General features: G+C 44.5%; 1 protein-coding gene across 1 annotated transcript in view; it reads left to right on the top strand.

The window, feature by feature from the left end:
- The window catches only part of ntn1b (netrin 1b), a 40,027-nt gene extending 18,503 nt beyond the window's left edge, over positions 1–21,524 (top strand). The window contains exons 3-7 of the mRNA XM_079177487.1: positions 5,753–5,941; positions 11,082–11,231; positions 13,070–13,123; positions 15,357–15,431; positions 20,894–21,524. Of these exons, the coding sequence (XP_079033613.1) occupies positions 5,753–5,941; positions 11,082–11,231; positions 13,070–13,123; positions 15,357–15,431; positions 20,894–21,213 (788 nt within the window). The 3' untranslated portion in view covers positions 21,214–21,524. The remainder of the gene's footprint in view (positions 1–5,752; positions 5,942–11,081; positions 11,232–13,069; positions 13,124–15,356; positions 15,432–20,893) is intronic.
- Positions 21,525–22,701: the final 1,177 nt, after the last annotated feature.

The following is a 22,701-nucleotide window of genomic DNA, read 5'->3' on the forward strand; positions in this document are numbered from 1 at the left end:
CTTCCAGAGAATAATGACTGACTTAATCATTGCCTGATCAGCAAGGCATACAGCATCCCAGTTTTAAGCAAACGATTTAGCCATGACTTCATGCATCAAAGCTCCATTACAATTCAATTTTTTTGGTAACACTAAAAGTCTAATGATGTAGTGCATATAGGGCATGTATTAGTGGGTAAATACACTATTAAACTTTGTAACTACGCTGTAAAATCTGACAAGTTCATCTTACTAAGAAACTAGGAAACCGATTGCCTTGAAAAAGGTAACTATATAACCATATACATACAACTATTAGTCTTTAGTTGTGTTTACTTTCATGTAGTATTTACTTAAATTCGTGAAATTGTTCCGACTTAAAAATGGCAAGTGACATTATCTTGTTCTTTCTAAGTGTTAGTCTGATTTAACTGAACAGTTTATTCAGTGGAAATTAGGAAACTGGTTGACTTAGATAAATAAAGTAAGCAGAACAAAGAATGATTAGTTCGCAGGATTACTTTTCGTTTTAACAAATTACCATTCTGAGCATCTTAAAACCAAAGCAAATCAAAACTTTTAAGACTTGTAAAGTAATCTTTAAAAAGTCCAAACCCAACCCAAATAGCTTTAGCGTGGCTTTCAATGTCATACATGATGACATTACCTTCCAGTTTGACACCAGTGCTGGATGGTTTGAGGTTCACGGCATTTGGAGCTTGTTTAATAATTACAGGCCAGAGTAAAGGCCGACTCATGGTTGTCGCATCTGCATGACCCCGAGGGTGATCTTATCTTGCAATGTAAACATTTATTTTGTTGATTTCTTTCATCAAAACAGAACGAATCAGGAAATCAACATACACATTTGGTCAAATTAAGGATTTTCTTGGTATGTTGTCCCAGCATAGACACAAATATCCTTAACAAGGAAGAAATAAAATAAATAAAAACAACTCAAATAAAATAAATGTAAAAAAAAAAGTTTTTAACGTGGAGCATTGTTTGTCATTAATAAAGTTTGCATTATTTTGGGGGACAAAACATGTTTTTATAATGATGATAAAATGCTGGAGGACAGTATAAATCGGCAGCAATCAAAACTGATGTAAGGAGATCTCAGGTTACTTTGAATTGAATTGAATTTTGCATCGAAAAAAGTGCGAGAAAGCTCCTTTATTATAGCGCAAGTCCAGGTATGTGGAATGTAAATAATCATCACTTTTAAAATGTCAGAACAGTTTCCACTGAGTATTCCATTTGTATCGTAAAAAAATATTTACACTATAATGTCAAGCTGTGGTCTAAAGCATGAACCGCAAATACAAAAAATGCGTACCCACTTCATGGATATTAACGAAGCCTTTTGACACTTCTGCAGCATCACCCACATGTACAATACAGGTGTTATGCAAGCATTGTGTAATCTCCATATGCTTTGCAGGAAGGCCTCAGATTCAAGTATGTTTGACGCTTCTTCTACAGCATGAAGAGAGAGCTCATTGAGGCAAGGACGTGTAGAAGCACACTAAAAAACGACACATGCACCTTCTTCAAAGAAACACGTGAAACTGTCATAGAGACATTCACACCAAGTGCAGTGTGTATGCGAAGTATCCAACCACTAAACCAACTGTTGTCAGGAAAATATGCCTCCGTAATCTGTTAAGGCCCAAGTGTTGTCTTTTCCTCCGATCGCAGGCTGCTATGTTTGATCTGGCGCACGTCGTCGGCTCGTGTTATGAGTGACTGTACGGGATTATACACAGTGAGAGAGGAATTGGTCCTGAATCAACAACAATCGCGCTGGAATTCCATCTTTCTCCGTGTCCGGAGAGGCGGCGCATTCTTCAGACTGTATGGTTAAAAAACATATGACACCCGTTGACAGGGCTGGTAAATATCTGCCGCTGCGGCGCTGAGTTTCTAATAACCAAATTTCATTAGGTTATTATTTCATCGTGTACAGACGTTTGATTGTTTCTGAAGTGTGCTCTCCTCTGTAGACGGAGCGGGGAAAAAAAAAAACACGCCTCCACTGAGCCGTGGGATGCGTGATTTCCATCCAATATGCACACCCACCACGAGCGCTTCTTCCTTCACTAAGCCTGATAGATGGCACTTGAACATAAATAGATTGGAATAGCATAGCTCTAAGTAGGCCCTTGAAACCAAATGAAAGCAGACCCAGAAAAGACACCTTGTTACTCTGGATGTCCAGTGCAAAATCACAGTAAACCGACGATTTGCAGTAACGATGCCTTTATAAACTCACTTTACGTTCGGAATTTCAATTTTGTGTTTCACTCGTTTAGGCGTTTCTTGAATATGATTCTACGATAATATATGTACTTTCTAATTAAGTTTGGAAACGCACGAAGCGAATACAAGCTGGGTTGTGTTACATTACAGAGAAAGAAAGGGCTCATATATATTGATGTGAAAATGACACACATTACATGCTGTATAATCGATAGCATTCTAGGATTTCTTTAGTGCAAGGCACACAAAGAGGAGCATAAAAAGACACTAAAAGTAACAAATTAACATTTGATAGCTAAATGGTTGAAACCATGGATGTATTAATGAGATCAGGATGCCGCATTCAAAGATGGCCGTCCCCTTCGTCCCTGTAAAAGTTGCATACTGGGCGAAACATCTAGCCTCTGCTAGGCCAACCTTAACACTGACTCCTCAATTGTATGCAACACATATTGTGTTAATTAATTAATATCCACTTTAAAACCAATGTAAAGGAACATTGTTGGGATTATGACTGCTGGTGTTGATGAAGAGGTATGAGTTCATCTGACAGGACCGTGTGGGTACGTCTGGGGAAAAAAGGGGCTCTTAATTCTTCACTTATACATATCTTCACTCTTGGAGCACAGTTTCTCGATACGTAGCCGTAACGTGTTGCTCTAAACACGGCTTATCAGCGCTCGAAGCTGTTGTTCCTGCCGGACGACAACTGCAGCGACCGCGTGAGCAGAGCGGGGATGTGTGGATGAGATAGTACAGCACTCATTAGAAGGGCCTGAGGACAGCTGCGGAGATTATTAATCTCATGACACTCTCTCACACACACACACACACACACACACACACACACACACACACACACGTATAAGAAAGTTCGTTTTTTACCTATTTAAGTGACCAGTCGCCAAAGAGACAGATTCAGATCAATTTATGAGACTTCATCAATTTGCTTGTGCTGGATTGAAACACAAGAAAAAAGGAGATAAGTTATGATGTATTTAGTTGTTTTTTCTTTTTGTATCTGGCTGGTTCTTAAAAAGTAATTGTGTTCTTTGAAGTTACTGCCGCAGTGTTGCAATAAACACATCTGTGTCTGAATATTTTGGAAGATGAAAGTACAGCACCAGCATCGGCTGTCTTCAGCACCGAAAGCTGAGAGCATTCCATTTCCTATTCATGAAAAAAAAAAAAAAGCCCCGCTGCATTTTCCCTCACACTTCCCTTAAGTGGAGATAACATCTGGGATAAGAAAGCAGTAAAGAGTAAGAGGGAAAGGGAGGAGGGAGTGTGTGTGTGTGTGTGTGTGTGTGTGTGTGTGTGTGTGTGTGTGTGTGTGTGTGTGTGTGTGTGTGTGAGTTCTTCAAAGCTTGGTGTAGTGTGTGTTGGATCGGCCCTGGGGAGGGTAGTGTGGTAGATAAGCCTGTGACAGCTGCCAAACACCTCTGTGTGTGTGTGTGTGTGTGTGTGTGTGTGTGTGTGTGTGTGGGCCCCCCATTCAGAAGGAGTGTTTTCTGAATCCCAACCACCTGCCAGCTCTGCTCCCTTATGGCAGGTGTGAGTTGGTTTGTACGTGATTCAGACCACTGATGAACGCGGAGCATATGTGACAGTCTTATCGCCAGCATCTCCCTGTAATAACATTAAGACGGGCGCATTGATGGAGAGATTACCGGAATGTGAGGGATTGTGAGGGCTGCTCATATGAATGGTACGTGCCTGATTCAGCCCAATAAAGGGGGGGAAGGTAAAACATAATTTACATTAGGATAACAGGAGAGAATATAGAGCCCTGCATTGTTCAATATTGATTAAGTAACAAATCACTAATATTTATTTTATAGGAGTACATTTTTATTTAATTATAGATATTTCATTTCAAAATGGCATATAGGTGTTTCCCTCTCACTTTTAATCAATCACATGTCCCTTATCCTCATGCATACAAGCTCAACAACTGCTACCAGATTTAGCCAGTTAGCTGCTCTTGTTAGCAAGTAATTCTGAATCAACCAACTAGAAGCTGCTGCTGTAAATAAACACTAACACCTGTCTGTATTCATGTAGCTTAGCCAGTTCCCACCTGTTAACCAGAGTAACAACAATGTAAAAGTAACTCTGAATCAACTATCTAGCGGCTGATGTATATACATCTTATATTTATTTAGCCTGACAAGGCTGCACCAAATTGAGGTGACGAGTCGGTAATAATGGCTGCAGCTGAAGTAAGCTGTTCAGAGTTTCAAAACACGTTTCTCAGAGAGAGAAACACAACAATGTGAAGTCCAAAGTGGCACAAAGTCTTTCTCTGTGGTGTCTAGCTAACAGTAGCCCTCTAGCTAACACTGCTAACACCGTCACACAACCCAGCCTAGCCGGCTAGGCAGGTTAGCTAAATAATGCGAGAGGTGCAATGTTAGGCTAGCTACTGTGTCTGTTTACTGTGTCTAATTTCAGCAGCTTTTAGTTGGTTTATTCATAATGACTTTGACATTGATGTTGCTCTAGCTAACAGGAGCTAACAGGAGCTAAATTTGGTAGCAGGCGTTGAGCTTGATAAGCTACATAAAAATGAACTTCAATAGAACTCTTAACTTTGAAAATAGAAATGTTTAAATTACATTTTACAGTAAAGCGACCAGCTTTGATATTTTCTTCAACTATTACTTGAGTTTTAGTCCATTTAAATATTTTACACAGCGATTTTTTCACATCATTTTTATTTATTTAATAATGGACACACAGGGGTTCCATAAGAGAGGCTTTAAATCGTATCAGTGTGTGAGGAATATGAACTTTGGGGTCAGCATTAACGAGTGAAAATAGCAATGACAATAAATCAACAGCCTCTCAGATGTGTGGGAGAGCGGAAGAACGTTTTCCTGTCTGACATCACTGGGGTTCAGAGGTTAAATTCACAAGCAGGTGGCCAGGCCGAAAGAGAGCCCGAACCAGGGCGTTTCCTTTAGAGGCTCCATTATTCTCAAGCCAAACCAAAGCAAGCCAAGCCGCGCCATCTGTTTCAGTAACCTATTGACAAAATGACAAACTCAAACCAGAAGATTGAGACTTTGTGGTGTCAAGTAAATATACAGTATTTTCTCAGGGTTTCACCCGACTTTCGTTTGGCTCTGTACCACACTTGCAAATCGGAAGGTCTGTAAACATTGCGTAGTCGAGTTCATTGCTGTCAGATAACGAGCTCATATTTCCAAAATGTCAGCTTTTCAGGAGCTAAGAAAAACAGCAGTGTTTTGAGGCTCGATGACACCGCATTGGGTTAAGAGTTCGGAGTTTCTCAACTGACTGGGGACTATGAAACCATGCAACCGGAGTGAACAAAATGAAAATCAGCAAAACTGAAGTTACGTGGTTTTCAAATGGTGCCACATGGGATCGTTTCAGTTTGAGTACGGAGCATTTTATTTCACTTAAAAGGCATCATGGCTTGCTGATCTGCAAAATGTCATGGCAGAATTTCTCAACGCCTCTCTCTCTCTCTCTCTCTCCTCAGCCTGCCACTGCAACCTGCATGCCCGCCGCTGTCGTTTCAACATGGAGCTGTACAAGCTGTCAGGCCGGAGAAGTGGCGGGGTCTGCCTCAACTGCCGTCACAACACGGCCGGACGCCACTGCCATTACTGCAAGGAGGGTTACTACAGGGACATGACCAAGTCCATCTCTCACCGGAGGGCTTGCAAAGGTAACAGGAAACAGGATATGTCAGAGGTTATAACATTGTCTGTGCACAGCCACCAGTATTTCCACAGTGTAACTGTTACACTTCCCTCTAACGTAAGGGTTATGTAACGTTTTATACACATGCTTTTCACCAATGCTCTGTTTCCAGTGGTGGAAAGCAACCGAGTTAATATGCTCAAGTGTGACTTTAGTACAATTTTGAGGTACATGATCTATCTAACTATTTCCATTTTATGCTGCTTTTCACTTCCACTATATTTACTCGTTTAAAATAAGTGCATTGCAAAAGACTTTGGCGTGCGACGCTTTACAAGAAATTGGTGTCTAGTTTGGGCCTCTTGTCAACATTCAGATGTCAGTTACCAATGTAACCCTAGTTTCTTTGACTAACCTGGCTCCTTAGCTGCATATAAACACTGTATGAATTGTTAGCGGTTCCACCAAAGAAAAACCAGCAACGTTTAGAAAAAAATGACTCCATAAACATAAATTTGTGTGGCAGAACTTTGTTTTCTCTTCTTTCCTCTCCCATAAGTCACGTCACATTTTTTCAGATTTTTATTGTGATCCTTTGATTGTGACCAGACCTCTAGATTGAGAACCACTGAACTAAACTACGAAACTGTTTATAAAGTAGTTAAACTAACACCACGTTGATCAGCGAAACTTTACTTTTGATAAATTGAGTAAATTCTGCTGATAATACTTTCACCTAAAGCTTAAAATGTGTTGATTTTGGCGGGGGTCTCTGTGTACAAAAGCGGTAGTGTTTCCAAGCACCAGATAACCTTTAAAAAACCTGAATTTTTACTGCAGCGAGGTCTGACAGTCTGCCCTGAGCAGTCCTGGTTCTGGCTCTCCCGTGCCTCCCTTCCTTCCAGCGGGCTCAGCAATACGGCTTGGGCCCCCAGACCCCATAGCTCCAATTTGAAGAATTAAGAACAACTATATAGAAATAGCCAATCGTCTCACTGATGGTCTTGTTTAGCTATGTATGTGATAAATCATGTTTCATAACCAGTTAAACGTTCCTCACAGTAACTGTAAGTAGGATTTTGAATGCAGGACTTTTACTTCCAAGTTTTTTCCCATCGTGGTGAAGGTGTATTACTTAAGTAAAGGATCTGTGTGCTTCTTCCACCACCGTCTGTTTCACACCTCAGGTATTAAAGGAATTCTTTAAAAAAGTTGTGGAGAAAAGCGCCCACCTGTCTAGGTGTCGGTGAACTGACCCGTGGAGCTCCCAAGCTATTTGGGGTCCTCTGTGGATCCCTGACAAGACAAACATAACAAACAGAACAGAGGTGTGAGCTGATCCGCTGAACAGAGCGGTGGAAACAACTCGCTAATCGTCCCTCTCCCCTATTCATACTTACGACACGTAGGCACAAAAAAAACAACACACACACACACACACACACACACACACACACACACACACACACACACACACACACACACACACACACACACACACACACACACACACACACACACACAGGTGTGAGCACATACGTCAGATTCGAGACCAAAGCCGCCAAGGATTAATGTGTGCGGAGACAAAAGCTGGGGCTCCTTCTGTCTCGCAGCACCTCAGGGACTAAAGACAGGATCCGAGGCCCTGAGCAAACAACCTGAGCTGTCACTCAGCCACTCTGGCTGTACGCTCACCGGCAAAATATTCCATAGATGCACGAAACACTTGCACATATCTATGGCTCTGTCTCTGACTACGTGGCAGTGGGAAGCATTGATGTGAAATGCTGTTTTTGGAGGGAAATTCTGTTTATAGTCTGTTTAAATAGGGATGGGGGGGGGGGGGACTTTTTAAATGCTACAAATTTTATTTGCATGCCATTGCACATTTCCATAACAATCCTTTACCACATCCTAATGGCAAATGAGTGACTTTGGGCAGATGCATATATTGCGGTCTTGAGCAACATCCACGACGGCCTGGGGAAAGGGTCTCGGGATCCTCCGGTGCCCCAATCCTCGGTACACCGCTGGCTATTTAAAACACAGCAACAGCAACATGATATTTCCTACTGCATGCCACAACAGTCCTCCCCTCTTTATTCACTCGGCTTTGCATAAAAGCGGGCATGAAATGAAAGCAAAGGCTCGAACAACAGGGCCTCCATTTATTAGATCTGGGTATTTTGTATCAGCCCGCGCTGGGATCGATTTGCTGCATGTGGTAGTGTTGTGCTCAAAAAAAAAAGAAGAAAGGCAAATGGTCCTTTGCTGCATTGTTTCACCAGCCAGCCTAAACATTTTCACAAGTTATATTTGGGGAGAGGCTGGGTTCAGGGGGGACGGGGCTGGGAGCAGGTTAGAGTAATAGAGGTTCTCTCTTCGCCTAATGATGTCGCAACATCAATAGATCTCTGCAAAGTCTTTCCAAACAGCTGGATCTGTAACCTGAACAGTTCAAGCCCCTCTCCCCATCCCTTCACGTATCCCGCGCGGCGCTCCGGGATCGAAACCTAAACAGCCTGATTGCTGCCCGTCTCCTCAGGTGACAAAAACAGGGCGATGTGACATCAATTAGAAACCACTATATTTATTGTTAAAATCAGCCAATCCTCCCACCCTGCTGTTGTTGGACAGGAAATACAGCGCTGGGCCAGCACAGCCCGGAGGAAGTCTGCTTTCATTCCCCGTTCCTTAACCCGTTAACAATTTGCTTAATAGTCGGGAGGTTTAGCAGAAAAGAAAAAAAAATGTCTCTGCACCTACGTCTCTATAGTGGCAGCGTGGAATGCCTCATGCTTTATTTCCCAGATTAACAACTTCACCCCTCATCAAGCGCAGTGTAAACACGGCTCTTGGAGAACGACGATCCCCCCCCACCCAAACGTTTGGCAGCCTAAGCCTTTAACCATGCGCAGCGAGTCCACGGGGACGGAGCTGGTACACGGTTCACTGCACGGCACTCCTCCGAACCGCCTCGGCACAGCGCCGCCCCCACTGTAGGTTGAAATCAATTAATCTGTCCAAGTTTGTAGCACCCCTGTGAAGGCAGTGAGGCTGTGGTTTTGGACTTTTGAGATTGAAGTGGTACGAAATACACTACAGTCTAGCTGTCTTTACTGTAAAAATAGTAGCGTTCTGATATTCAATTGCCTTATAAGCACTATCACATTTAATGTGGAGTAAATTAAACAGTGTTTTACATGGTATCTTAAAGGCCTAGTTTGACATTTTCAGAAAATTGGCTTATTAACTTTCTTCGACAGTTAGCTTAGCTTAGCACAAAGAATAGAAATAGATGGAAACAGATAGCTCAAATCTATTCTGGTAATAAATCACACCTACCAGCACCTCTAAAGCTATGCTATGCTAAGTGGCTGCTGGCGATAGCTGTATAGAAAACCAAAGTCATGCCACAACTGTCGACGGGACTCTGAATGAAGTTTTCTTACTTCTGGAGCAGGACCTGGACATCTCCGGTCCACTTACAGAACAAATCTGTGAGTGGTCTCGATCTTCTCATCCAACTCTCGGCAAGATATCGAATGAGCGCGTTTATAAAAATGTCAACTAATGCTTTAATAAGTCGTCGCAGACTGCAACTAAACAATGTTGGATTTTAGGAGTAAATTGTTCGGCGCCCACCCTGATATATTATTTGTAAAAGCTCAAGGTGTATAAATGCCCCAGAGCAAACACGAGACTTTATTTCACTGATTTTTATTCCTCTGATTTTTGGTAGATGAGCACGTAAAGTAGCAGCCGAAAGAAAACTTTGTTGGTAGAAACCGTTCTGACTGAAATCTCCTCTCTATGATGTAATTGTTCATTCGTTTATTGTTAGCTGATGGCTATTTTATTGCGTTTGTACTTTCCATTAAACAGCCCTCCCTCATTTTATATAAGAAACATATTCATGTTGAATTCTCACAGGAAATGAACTGGATCCCACTTTTTTTTTAAATAACTGTTATTTTAATTCAACAAATACACTTGGAAGATGCTTTCACTACACAAATCAAGATGTTGGAGCTTTAAAAAATATATATTGTAAAAAAAAAAAGATTTAATAAGCATCTCGTTATTATAAATTCCAACTAAAAGCAACTCCAAAACTCTGCTGGACCACTTCAAGCAGATTTCAAATGACTCGGCTGGTACATATAACACATGCAGGGCTAATAGGGAGGCTGGGCTTCCACTTCAAACACTGGCTTTATGGTAAATGTTTGGCAGAACACACACTCTCACACACACACACACACACACACACACACACACACACACACACACACACACACACACACACACACACACACAGAACAAATTTCTCACATTTAAACGTGCGATCCTCCCAACTAACAGCTTAGACCGACTTTGAAGTGCGTCCCACTCATCCATTTATGGGAAACATTATGCAGGCAGTATTTGCAAGAGAACTCTTTGCCAAAAAGCTCTACATTGGAAACTCAATCTGAAGAGCACACAGTCCGTCTGATCCCGACGGTGCAGAGGACACAAAGCCTGCTCTCAAGACAAGCTCAAAGACACACGCACCCCCGATGAGCGCCCATAACACACGTGCGTTTTTTTTGCGTTACACACACACACACACACACACACACACACACACACACACACACACACACACACACACACACACACACACACACACACACACACACACACACACACACACACAGTAGAGCGATACAGTGCGGTGAGGGTGAAATACTACAATTAATCAAGCTATTTGCTGCTCTGCGTGCCTTCCAGTGCAGACCTATTGAGGAATCCCGTGGTCGCGATGGGTGGAGGGAAGCAGTGTAATTTGATTGAGGTTTTATGCTGGTGCAGGGCCCAGTTCCCCATCTGTGATGGTCTGGAAGAAGAAAAAAAAAACGCAGCCTGCATGTAAATGATTCCTCGCTAGGTTTCCGTGCGATTACTTTTTATTGTATGGAATATGTAGAGTCAGCAAAAGGGGCGGGGCAGAGACACACTGTAGCCATCTGAAAGCCGATATGTTTTTTTTTTTTTTTTTTGAGGGCGCTGGTTTTGTAAACCACTCATGTTTTCATTTTTCAAATCACAAGATGTTTACTCGGGTATAATCTAGCTTGATGTTCTTGTGCCTTTTTTTTTTTTTCTTTCCCCCTCCATAGCATGTGACTGCCATCCAGTCGGAGCAGCGGGGAAGACGTGTAACCAGACGACGGGCCAATGCCCCTGCAAGGACGGTGTGACGGGAATCACCTGTAACCGCTGTGCCAAGGGCTACCAGCAGAGTCGCTCCCCCATCGCCCCCTGCATCAGTAAGGACGTTGTTGTGTTAATCCAAGTTAACCTCTTATAGGGGAACTGGTACAACTTTCTTAATGAGGGTTCATGATATCGATCGGTAATAATAATACACTTTTCATAAGAAAACTTTTGGGTTGCCCCGTTGCGAAAATGTCCCTTTGGCTGGCCAGCACTTTGCCTCATCAGAACTGATGTAAATACATTTATTACGGGTGGTTGTAAAGGGAAGAAAACACCAAACACCTCATTAGTGACTTGATCATCTTGTAACAAGGCATCAGGTCTGAGCCATAAACATTTGTTATGGAAGTAAAAGGCTGTGGGTTCCTCGCTTTCTAATATGTCATCAAGATTAATTAGGGGCACTTAAAAAAAGCAGCGCTAGATATGCAGCCAAAGAGAGTTCTGACTACGCCTTTTGAAACAAATGATACATAAAGCATTAAAAACTAATGTATTAATTAACTATTGATAAAACATGTGGCAACTTAAAACAACAATAAAGTCTTTATAAATCCTAAAATTCAGATACTTCTACGAGCGAAAAATATTTAAACTCACACCAGAAAGGGGTTCAACAAAGTGAATCATTGTGTCTATTTGAAATATTTGGTTCTGGCAGCTTGTTGAGGCGAAGCATGGCTGATCTAAGTGCGGGCCAATGGCAGACCCTCAGAAACATTTAGTGCAGCCCCCGAACGCGGCATGAAACGGACGCGTTATATTTTAATCGTCACTTACAATAGCTTCCATTCAATTCACTGATCGACTGTACATAAGAAGTGGACGTAGTCACCCTTACGTCACACACTGGTTTGCGATATAGAAAACCAAGAGAGAACCTCAGGACAGGACCTGAAAAGGACAGGACACGCTTGTTATGCATGAATCCATGGCTCACACTCATCTCGTGTTACCTTTGAGACATTCTGGATAGACACTTGGCCGTTCAAAGCAGAGCCTGGATAAACAGACCAGCAGAGGTTGCCTAACATGGCCTTGCGTGCCTTCAATGCCGTTAACGGTGTGTCTCGCAATAAATCCCCAGAACGAGTCCAAGGGAATGATGGCTGATATATTTATTGGCCGTATCTGCCGCCTGCAGATTCCAGGCCCTCGGCAATAAACGCCAACGCCTCGCAGAAACAGAGCGGGGTCGCAGGTAGCCGCATTAGCTGGGAGCATCAAGTAGCTGGCTGGCGTGGTCAGATAAGATAACGGCGATGGCCGGGAGGACATGTACACACTAACAATTGTCCGCTATGTTACCGGGGTTGACATTTCTGATAAAGGCCTGTGTGGAAATTGGACATTGGCGTCTGTGGTCTTGTTTGAGCGGAATCCTGAACGATAATTTAAACCCGCGAACCTGCTGGAATAGCTTTTCTCTCATTTTGTCGGGAAGGTAACAAATGTGTGAACGCCGGAGGCAATGGGGTTCTTGAAGAACATATTTGGTTTCAATGTATATTTATTGAGATAATGCCTTTTGGCTTTTTTAATAGCGCGATATACCATTTTTGTGATATCTCCCTGCCAGCTCCGACTTTAACAAGACCGGTGACCTTGGCTCTCCGTAGCTACAACACACCACAATCCGGAGGGACAAGGAATATTAATGGAAAAAAAACTCACAGTCTTGTTACACATTATTTCGGCACATCTGCGTGTTAAAATCAGTCATTAAAAAGACATCCCATTAAATCTGTGCTCTGAGGGTTTTCACATTCTGCTCTGAGGAGAATAACCAGGAAATTGAGCTACATATATTCCCCCAACACTTAAGTTTTATTGTGTGTGCCTTGCAATTTGATCACAATGTTAAAATCTATTTCCCTCTTTGTTACAGAGATCCCAGTTGCATCTCCTACGGCAACTTACACCAGCTACGAGGAGCCGTCAGGTGAGAAACACAGCGCAACACAGCTGATTTTAGAACAATTAAACAACGCAAAACATCGTTTTATAATTCACCTACACAAATAAGTGCTATTGCTGTTTTAATGTCTTTTCTGTTGAAATATGATTGTGTTTTTCATCATTTTAATCACTGCGCAACTAAACTAAAGCAGCGGCTCCTTCATGCATGTAATTGTGTGTGCATTTCGAGCACCGTGAATGTTTTTTCTCATCCGTCCGTAGTCGTATAGTCCTCAACTGAACACACGTCAGTGAGGTCTGAGTGCCGCTGATGTAAACTCCAGATATTTTTGCCAGCGCTCCCTGCGGCCTCGTTGCCTGTATTCCCAGCCTGCCCGGCAGCCTCCCCAGGGTTTCAGCCCTAATCTGATTACATGCTTCATTTGCACCAGTTTGTATTTCAATCAGGGCCGGCTGCGCCGACAGTGAAGCCCTGCCCGACCCCATTGTACATGTGCTCCGACAAGCGTCTCCGTGCTGGACTGCTGGCATTGGACCATGTGCAACAAAAATATCTACCTGAAGTGTAATTTGTCCCGTCCTTCAGCGGCTGATTAGGATGGCTATTCGTAGAAGTAACTGACCGGCTAACAGGCTGTAAACCTGCTTCCTCAGCTGGTAGTATGCATTTATTATATTATATTAGCTTTCACCATGATACAGCTTTGGTTGTATGGAATGAGTCAACCTCTGATCATCAATCAGCGTCTGATGAGAGTGGCGCCACTGACTTCATTCAGCTTTGTTGTGAGTCCCACTTCCTACTATGGTGACTGTGCGGAGTTTGGACTCCTGTCAGAGACTCCACACAGACACCACCCTCCAAATTAGGAGCAGTGTGGTCCCCCGGGGGACCCCGCAGAATGAACAGGGCACTGCTGCGGGGACACACAAAGGAGGCGTTTGTCCTCGCAGCGGGAGATTGGCCCTTAATGAGAGCCGCGGGTGTAATGGCCCAGCGCAGCGATTGCGCTAAAGGGGCTAATGGGCAACGTCAGCTATCAAAGGGAGGTATGATAAAGACCCCCAGGGGCCAGCGGGAGATAAAGCCCCCACCGCCTGCCCTCGGCACTTCATTTACATGGAAATCAGGCGTGCTCGATATGGACTCGTCAAATTCATTTACTTTGGGATTTCCTCTTTTCTTATTTCTCCCGCCACCCTATAAAGCAGGCAGGCATTCCACCAGAAATGCTTTTCTCTACATACATGAATTCGATCCTCAGCCCACGTCCCGTACCGCTCTTTTTTTAGGGAGGAGAGGGGCGTTTTTTTCTTCCTCAATCATTACCCAGGCAACCTCATTCACACGGAGCATAATGGGGAAGAAAGGGGAAGACTGGACAGAGGGCTGGAAGAAATAATGAAGTTTGTCCATATTCAGGCAAGCTGAAAGGTCCCCCCTCTCTCTCTCAACTGCCCCCTCCTTTCTCTTCAGACTGCCCAGCCCAGCTTTCCCACCCCCCCACCCCACCTGAAAAGAGCACAAGGCTTATTGCTCTCGGAGAGGCGGAATGGGAGAGGGGGGGGGGGGGGGGGGGGGGGCAACACTCAGAGATGATCTGGTTCCAATTTGTGTCAGTCAGTGGAGAGTGGAGGGAACAAATGATTTCAATTTTTCAGTTCGCACTCTGGTCCCACCAGCGCCCTCGTTACAAAAGGAAACCTGGCGCAGCGACAGCGGCGGCCATCGATAAAGCCCTTTGGCAGGTACACATGCACTGGTGGTGTGCAGGGGACACGGCTGAGACATTAATCAGAAGTCCGAGAGCTTCTTTCTCTGGGGGCCGCAGAACATTCTATGTTCGAGTATTCACTCTCTCCCATCACGTGGATTAGACGCTGCTTAGGGGTCCCTGCTAATTTTCGGTAGGTCGCTCGCTAATATCCCCCCCGCGACCTTCTTTTGTGCGGGGGGTGTCCTCTGTAGCCCTCAGAGCTCACACAATGCATGCCAGGACACTGACGAGGGAGCAGGCTGGAGTGTAAAAGCTGGGAAGGAGTATAGTAAGAGTGTGTTGACAGACACAGGAGGATCTGTGTGAGCTATTACCCGTTTCACAGTGGCACTTTAAAGGCCTCTCGGAGACCCCGGGGGCACAAATAGTGTGACGCAAAGGGACCATATGACACACGCGGAAGCATTTTATGAATCGCAGGATGAAATTTGCCTTTTAACTTTGCCTCTGTCTTTCCTTTTCACCTCTTCTCCCTAGACTGCGAGTCTCACTGTAAAGCCTCCAAGGGAAAGATGAAGATCACCATGAAGAAGTACTGTAAAAAAGACTACGGTGAGTGAGTCCAATATGCAGGAATGTGTGCTGCCAGACGTCAGCCAGCAGTCAAGAGGTCAGATGTCTCAATTAATCAGACCCCCGAGCGAACCTAATCCGCACCCTGGTGCTGCTCTTACACAGCCCGAAGCAACGTCCTCTAATTCAGATTCATCTGGACACACATCCTTCCTCTCCGTTACCGGCATCCAAAACGTGGATGATTTTGAAGTCTGGACACGGAAAACAGAGTTGCCGGCCAACGTTCTGCTCATTTCTGTATGTTGATCCAGCTGATCTGATCACACAGTGCAGGTGTTTTCATTGCCATGTCTCTCCTTTTTCTGGTGTCAAATAACAGGTCAAAGGTAGCATTTACCCTCAATCAAATCATTATTATATGCTTATACTTTATGACGATAACTATACTTTAACGACAGGCCAGTCAAAACATCTGTATTGTTTGAAAAACAGATCACAGAGAAGGATGGCGGCAACAGAACAGAGCTATCAAAGGTGCTGAAAGACGGATTTTGTTACCGTTGGACAGAGCCAGGCTCGCTGTTTCCCCCTGTGTCCAGTCTTTGTGCTAAGCTAAGCTAATTGACTGCAGGCTCCTGCTCCATATGTACCGATTAGAGTGGCATCAATCTTCCCATGATACTTCCTCAAATGTTGTGGCAGGCTAACTTCTGTATTAACTAAACAAACTCACGCCAAGTCGCGGCTCACTGAGGTGAGCTTTTAAAGACTAAAACAAGCTGTGGAGTAGTAACGTTAAATGAGTAAAATTTAATAACTTAATGCTTCAAGCACACACTCTTGTCACAGCGTAGGTAAAGCACGTTGCTATCGCCGGATAAGGGACAACTTTGTTCGGCTCATTTTCTGTACATAGTGTAGCATTAAAGCATGGTGGAATTAGACCGCTAGCTAGCTAACTAGCTAACTAGTGGACAGCTGGCTAGTTAGCTAGCTTGTTAATTCCACCATGCTTTAATGCTACACCGGGTACTGAATGTGAGCCAAACAGCGGGCTGGTGGTCAGCAGCGACTACACTTTTCAGCCCCAGTGGTGTGTTGTCACCATAACAACAAACAACAATAGCCATTTTCTTTTGCACTAATTAAATGACATCTGGAAAACAGTTCAATTCTACTTCTATTCTATCTCTATGGTTGAACTATTCCTTTAACTGAGAACAGGATGGAGGATTATACTGTGTAAATGCTAACGATGTGTCGTCTTTCCTTTGAGGATTGCCTAAGAGACCTAAATGTATTGTGTTAAGGAAAAGCCTGTGCACTCCTCCCGCCCCGCTGCACCTCTTCTCTGGTCAAAGTGTGAATGTCTGAACTACGGTAAACCTAAGCAGGACAGACCACACAAGCACGGTGGATACGCTTTGTCCAACACAGTCAGCCTGAGGCATTTAGCAAAAACTTTGAAGTTTTAAGAGCAAATCCCACACAGATAAGAGAAGCCAAAACACACACGGCAATCACATGATGTTGTAGATGAATCCACAGAACAAGTGGTGCAGCTGAAATACATCCAACAGTGTAGTGCCAGGCAAATAAACATCATATCACAGGGTATGACGTGATATTTTGAAAAACGTCGGTGCCACCAGAATAAAGCAAAGACAGCTGTGTCTCACGAACCGACAACTTGGACCCAGACGGAAATTTGATGCTTGATGATACTGACATTTACACTTCACACTAAAACCAGTGCCATACCTGTAATTCAAACACATATAGGGATACAACTGAGGCAGTAGTAGAACACTTGTTTTCATTACACTTTCCCACTGTGTAGCTCTACTTTCACTCACACGGCAAATGATCCACGGCGCTCTTTGGATTTTCTGCACCATTAATCATGGCAACGGAATAGTTTATCGGTTAGTGGTGGATCAACATCTGTTAACCACAGAGACACAAAACAAAACCCTCCGTTCAATCAAACGTTACACATCTCGTCTCCTCTAAAAAGAAAGTAAGGGTGCTTCTGTAAATAAAACCTACATTTATCTTTGTTAAAAAAGGTTCTTCACTATTAGCTCCGCTCGAACCCCGAATGTTGATTGCTTTCAGACATGACTAACTTGCCTCTCATTCAGGATCATCGTAGCTGAAACATCATCTTTATGGACTTTAAAACGGCATCCAGCTGAAAACTGTTAGCCAAATACATTTTATTCCCGCGTACAGCTGAGTAGACAGTAATTCAGACCATTTGTTGTGTTTTGCTGGGAAGCCAAGCGCAGCCATTATTCATATTACGACTGATTTAAATCTTAATCATCGGAGCTGAGACAGGCTCTGCATCTATAAATCAGTCGGGCTGAGTCAGGCAAGGCGGGCGGTTCCTGTTGCTTTTCTCTGAAGTTCGTCTGGAAGCAGATGATTCTGCCTGAGCCGCTGCTGAGCCAGTGTGGCAGACATCATTGCTTAGCATGCGCTCCCTCCGCCTCGGCCCTAATTCATTTCTCAGGCCTGTCGCCTCGCTTTTGTGGGAGCTTCGGGGGTCTCCTCTCTGTTCTTTTGGGGGCCACAACCCCCCGTGTGTGAGTTGGTGATACGGGGCCCCCCCGGGGAGGTCACGGGAAGGGGCCCTCTTGTTTAAACACAGTTGTGCGCTGTGCCGGCAACCGAGCATTCCTCGGGGCACAAACAGGTGGTAAATTAGGCGGACGGTGACGGATTGCCACCCCGGAGAGAAAGAAATATGTTTTGTTTATTCAATTTTTGTTTTTCACCGCCGCCGTAGCTACGGAGATGGAGGACACAAAGGGATTATATTCTCGCCTGACACCCTCCTCTGCACACACGCACCCTCCCTCTCCCTCCCTGCCACCGGGAGGACAATGAATCAAAGCGCCGCGTGTTTGCCGACGCTCCGGGATAGTGCTCAAAGGCAGACACACACACCCCCCACCAGCCTCCCAGGCCACCCCTCTGTGCTCACCCAAGGGTAACAGGTCCCTGATCATTCACTCAGCTGATAACCACAGGGGACAGGGGCCTCAGCGCGGTAATTAAGCGAGCCCTAATTTCATTAGCCCCTTTGCTTGTTGGTGGCATGCGGTGTCAAGCTGCAGCACACCACCCAAAGACGATAAACCCAGCTGGAAGTTTGGCGGTGAGGGGAGGCCCCCGGTTGGCAGACATTGTGCGAGTGCAGGATCATCTCACACTCATCGCCTCTCTCTCTCTCTCTCTCTCTCTCTCTCTCTCTCTCTCTGTCAACCGTCTCACCAAACAGTGTCAGCGTGCACCAATTCATAATAGATTTGTTGTGCTCTCAGTGTCTCTCTCCGGTGTCCATTTAAGCTCAAAACCGAGTGGCGTGGATTTGTGTGTGTTTCGATACGCTGCGCAGACTGAGAACGCACTCGAGACAGAGAGAGAGTGAAAGGAGAAAGAGGCCGACGCGGACAGAGAGTCTGGACGCTGTAACCGAGTCTCCTCGGCTCTGGAGAGGAGAGCGCTATCTCCGCCGGATTCTCACGCTGCGGAGTTGGACGGGGCTCTGGGAGCAGAACCCCGGACAGCTCATGAGGTCGGAAACACATCCCGATTCTCCTGGAACTTTTTCTGTGGCTGGGAAGACAAATAGCGGGCTCCCCCCCCCCCCCTTCCCCCTCGCACACCCTTTATGTGTCTGGATGAAGGAGAGGGGTCTGCGCTGAATGGCAGGGCTGTGAGAGCTCGCTCTACTCGAGCCCAACAAACCTTCTTTCTTCTGAAATCGTGTGCAATTTGCTCACACCGTGCATTGACACACATACTCAAACACCCCACTCCTCCGGTTCTTGGCAGTAATGGGGGACGACCGATGAGCGCCGAAAGTGATCATGTTCAGCCAGAGGGGCCGAGAGAAGGCTAACTTAACCGAGCAATCTGAAGAAGAAAATGAGAAGGAAGGATATTGTCGTGGCAAAAGTATTTTGTAAGGTGTGATCCTTGTGTGTAGAACAAAAACCACAGATATTGCTTCGACAGATAAATAGTATAAATAAAAGATATGGTCCACATCCAACTGATTGTCACTCGAGTCTTTCCCATCACCGAATCCAATCTTCAGATTCGACTCATTCTCACAGTCGTGGGTGAATTCCCACATGCACACTTAGGCGTTAATAGCACATTCCGAGCTAAACCCACGGGGGTGAAGCACTTCACCTCGAGCACAGATTAGCTCCATCGCTGCCGAGCCGATTGCCTCTTGTTGCAGTCACGGCGATGAGGTAATAGCGGCTCTGTCTGACGGGGAAGCGGTGCAGGAGACCCTCTGCGAAGGAAGATTTACTCATTTGCTGGTATGAAGCTATCGGTAACAAGTGGCGTTCCAATAGTTACCAGGTTTGGCTTGATTTGGCCTGCGGTGGTCGGTGTTGTGATGTTCAGAGTCTAACACCTAATAGACCGATTGGAAAGGATTTGTTTCAGATGTTTTATTGTTAGCAGATGTGCCAATTTTTGTATCGTACAAAAAAAAAAAGAAGAAACTCCTTTGGCCGTTTATGTTTGCAATAAAGAACCTAATATCAACGTCTTCCTGCTCAAACTGAGCCTGGCCACCTGAAGGAAAAGTGTTTTTCTGCCCCTGTAATGAAAGCGTGCTCTCCGATGTTCTCGGGCCATGAACCTTTGTGTTTGCACCCGGAGCGCTATGGCAACCGTAATAGGGAGTATGCTGAGGATAACAAGGAAAGGTCGAAGGTCAGCGAAGTCCTGGACCTTTTATACAATGCTGTATAAAAGTGTTGTGCATCTGTCTGCTGTTATAGTGTGTGCCAGTGGTTCCCAAACGTCTTTTGTCCGTCGTGCTCCACTGCCCTGTTAGATGTCAACACTAGGTCATGTTCCAAATGTGTTCATTTGAATGCTTTTTAACACGATTACCTTTGTAAAAATAGATGTTATGATAAATCTGTCAATGTTTTTGGATCGATTTAGTTTGCTTTAGTACTACTGACACTTGAAATCGCAAAACTCTTTATCCGTTACTTTTAGCTATTCAGATCTCTCAATGCAACATGTGGTGTTCAAATGCTACTGCTGCTTCAATATGTGGAGGGGTACATACAGTATACCAGGGGTTTCCCTTTGTAGTCCAAGTAGTATTGACCAATATCATTTGAGCAGGCTTTGGTTGAATGCAGGTAAACGGTCCGTGTGGAGAGCAAAAGAGGCAGAAATGCAATATGGAACCCGCCAGCTATCGTCAAATTTAGCTTTTTATTGGTTAATTGGTTGCACGAAAAAGGAAGTCTTGGCTGGGGTATTCCCTGGCTACATCAGAACCCCAGAAACATAGCCTCGTGCCCCCAGAGGCTAATCCATCATCAGACCGATAGCCGATGGGGCCTGAGATCGACCCAGGGGTACAAGGGGAACAAGTATGTTTGGGTATCACTAGACAATATGTCCATGTAGGTGGTTTAACCTTCTCTCTTCTCTTCCACCAGCTGTCCAAGTGCACGTGCTGAAAGGAGACAAGGCGGGCGAGTGGTGGAAGTTCACCGTCAACATCATTTCCGTCTACAAACAAGGCGAGTACCGCATCCGCCGCGGCGACCAGCTGCTGTGGGTGCGCGCCAAGGACGTGGCCTGCAAATGCCCCAAGATCAAGCCCGGGAGGAAGTACCTGCTCCTGGGTACGGACGACGATTCCCCCGGGCAGGGCGGCGTGGTGGCGGACAAGGGGAGCCTGCTCATCCCTTGGAAGGACCTGTGGGGCCGCCGGCTGAGGAAGTTCCAGCAGCGCGACAAGAGGGGAAAGTGCTAAAAGTTGCTGGAGGGGAGCGAGAGATTGAAGAGAGAGCTTGAATGCGGCGAGGAGGAGGAGAGGATGAATGGAAAAAAATAAAATAAACTGGAAGAATAACAAGATAGAAAGACACAGGTGAAAAGTAGAGGAGATGGGGGAATGACTGAGTGCTGCTGCTCTGAGTTGGAGCGAAGAGATTAGTGTTTTTTTGTTTTTGTTTTTTTAGGAACATTTTGTGAAGGAGCTCTACAGTTGTTCTGTTTCTGTTCGTCTTTGGAGGTTCGTTTTGTCGTGTAATTGCAGAGTTTGCACCTAATGTTGCAGATACGTCACACCCTGACTATTTTACCCATGATGCCGTTGTTTGTTTTTTTTAAAAGTCCCTTTAGTGAGTTGTTTTAAAGAGCAATGCATCTACTGTATGACTCTTTTTTTGTATTTTAAGAGGATCTATCTCCACTGTGCCGTGTAAAGCATCGTCTAGTTGAATGAAGAGACCTTTTCGTGGCGTTGAGGGACTCCACTCGTGTATTATAAGTTGCTCCTGTAACCTGCCAAACTTTGGATAAACTCTGTCAACATCTAAAAGTGAGAAAAAAAAAATTGTGGATTTACTCTGTGGGAAACATAATCGGTGCCATCTTCCCTGCTGACATGCGAGGGTCGCCTCAGAGAAACAACTTGGGTGTCGCGGGAACAAATCGTCATCACGACCTTCTGCTCACTCTGCAGTATTGATCCCGTCTCTGCTCGCCGCTTATCGATATATATATCTATATATATCTATATATATATATATATATCAACAGTATGTTGATGCATGTAAAGTAACCATACGTGCGTACGTAGACATTATTCTTAGTAGATGATGCCGTAGCATCGGCTAGATGTAGAGTAGACGTGTCAACCATGCACTTATTTTTACTAGTTTTAGAACATATGAGATATGTTCACAAAGAAAAGAAATCCCATACTGTAACATATGATGCACACAAAAAAAACAACAACTGTATAGTTCAAACCCTGCTTGCCTCACTGATGAGGCAACTACAGTTAAGAATAGAGTTTATTCTCTAATAAAGGCCTAAATGTAAGTCGGACGTCCCAAACATTTGCAAATGAGAGAACGGAGGAAGTGAAGCATCTCACTTTGTCTAAAAAAAAAAAAAGAAAAGAAAAGAAGAGAATACCGACCTATCAAGCAACACAGACTCAATGCATGCTCACCATTTACTGTAGCTGACTGCTAGCTAACAATGATTGTGAATTATGTACACATTTGATTTGTACACAGTATTCAATGTTGTGGGAGGATAACCTGTGGAGTGATGAAATATCACAGATGTTTATTGTGCCGTGCGTTCAGCGCGCCGCGTCAAATGTTCCCTCAGAGCGACCTCTCTGAGGACTGGATTCCACTATCAAGACTTGGTACTCGACATAAAGGCACGACCGATTGTCTGCGTGTTATATAGCTGTATAGTATTACTTTTTTTATTCTTTTTT

The sequence above is a fragment of the Pholis gunnellus genome (assembly GCF_910591455.1).
Source record: "Pholis gunnellus genome assembly, chromosome: 17".
NCBI lineage: Eukaryota > Metazoa > Chordata > Actinopteri > Perciformes > Pholidae > Pholis > Pholis gunnellus.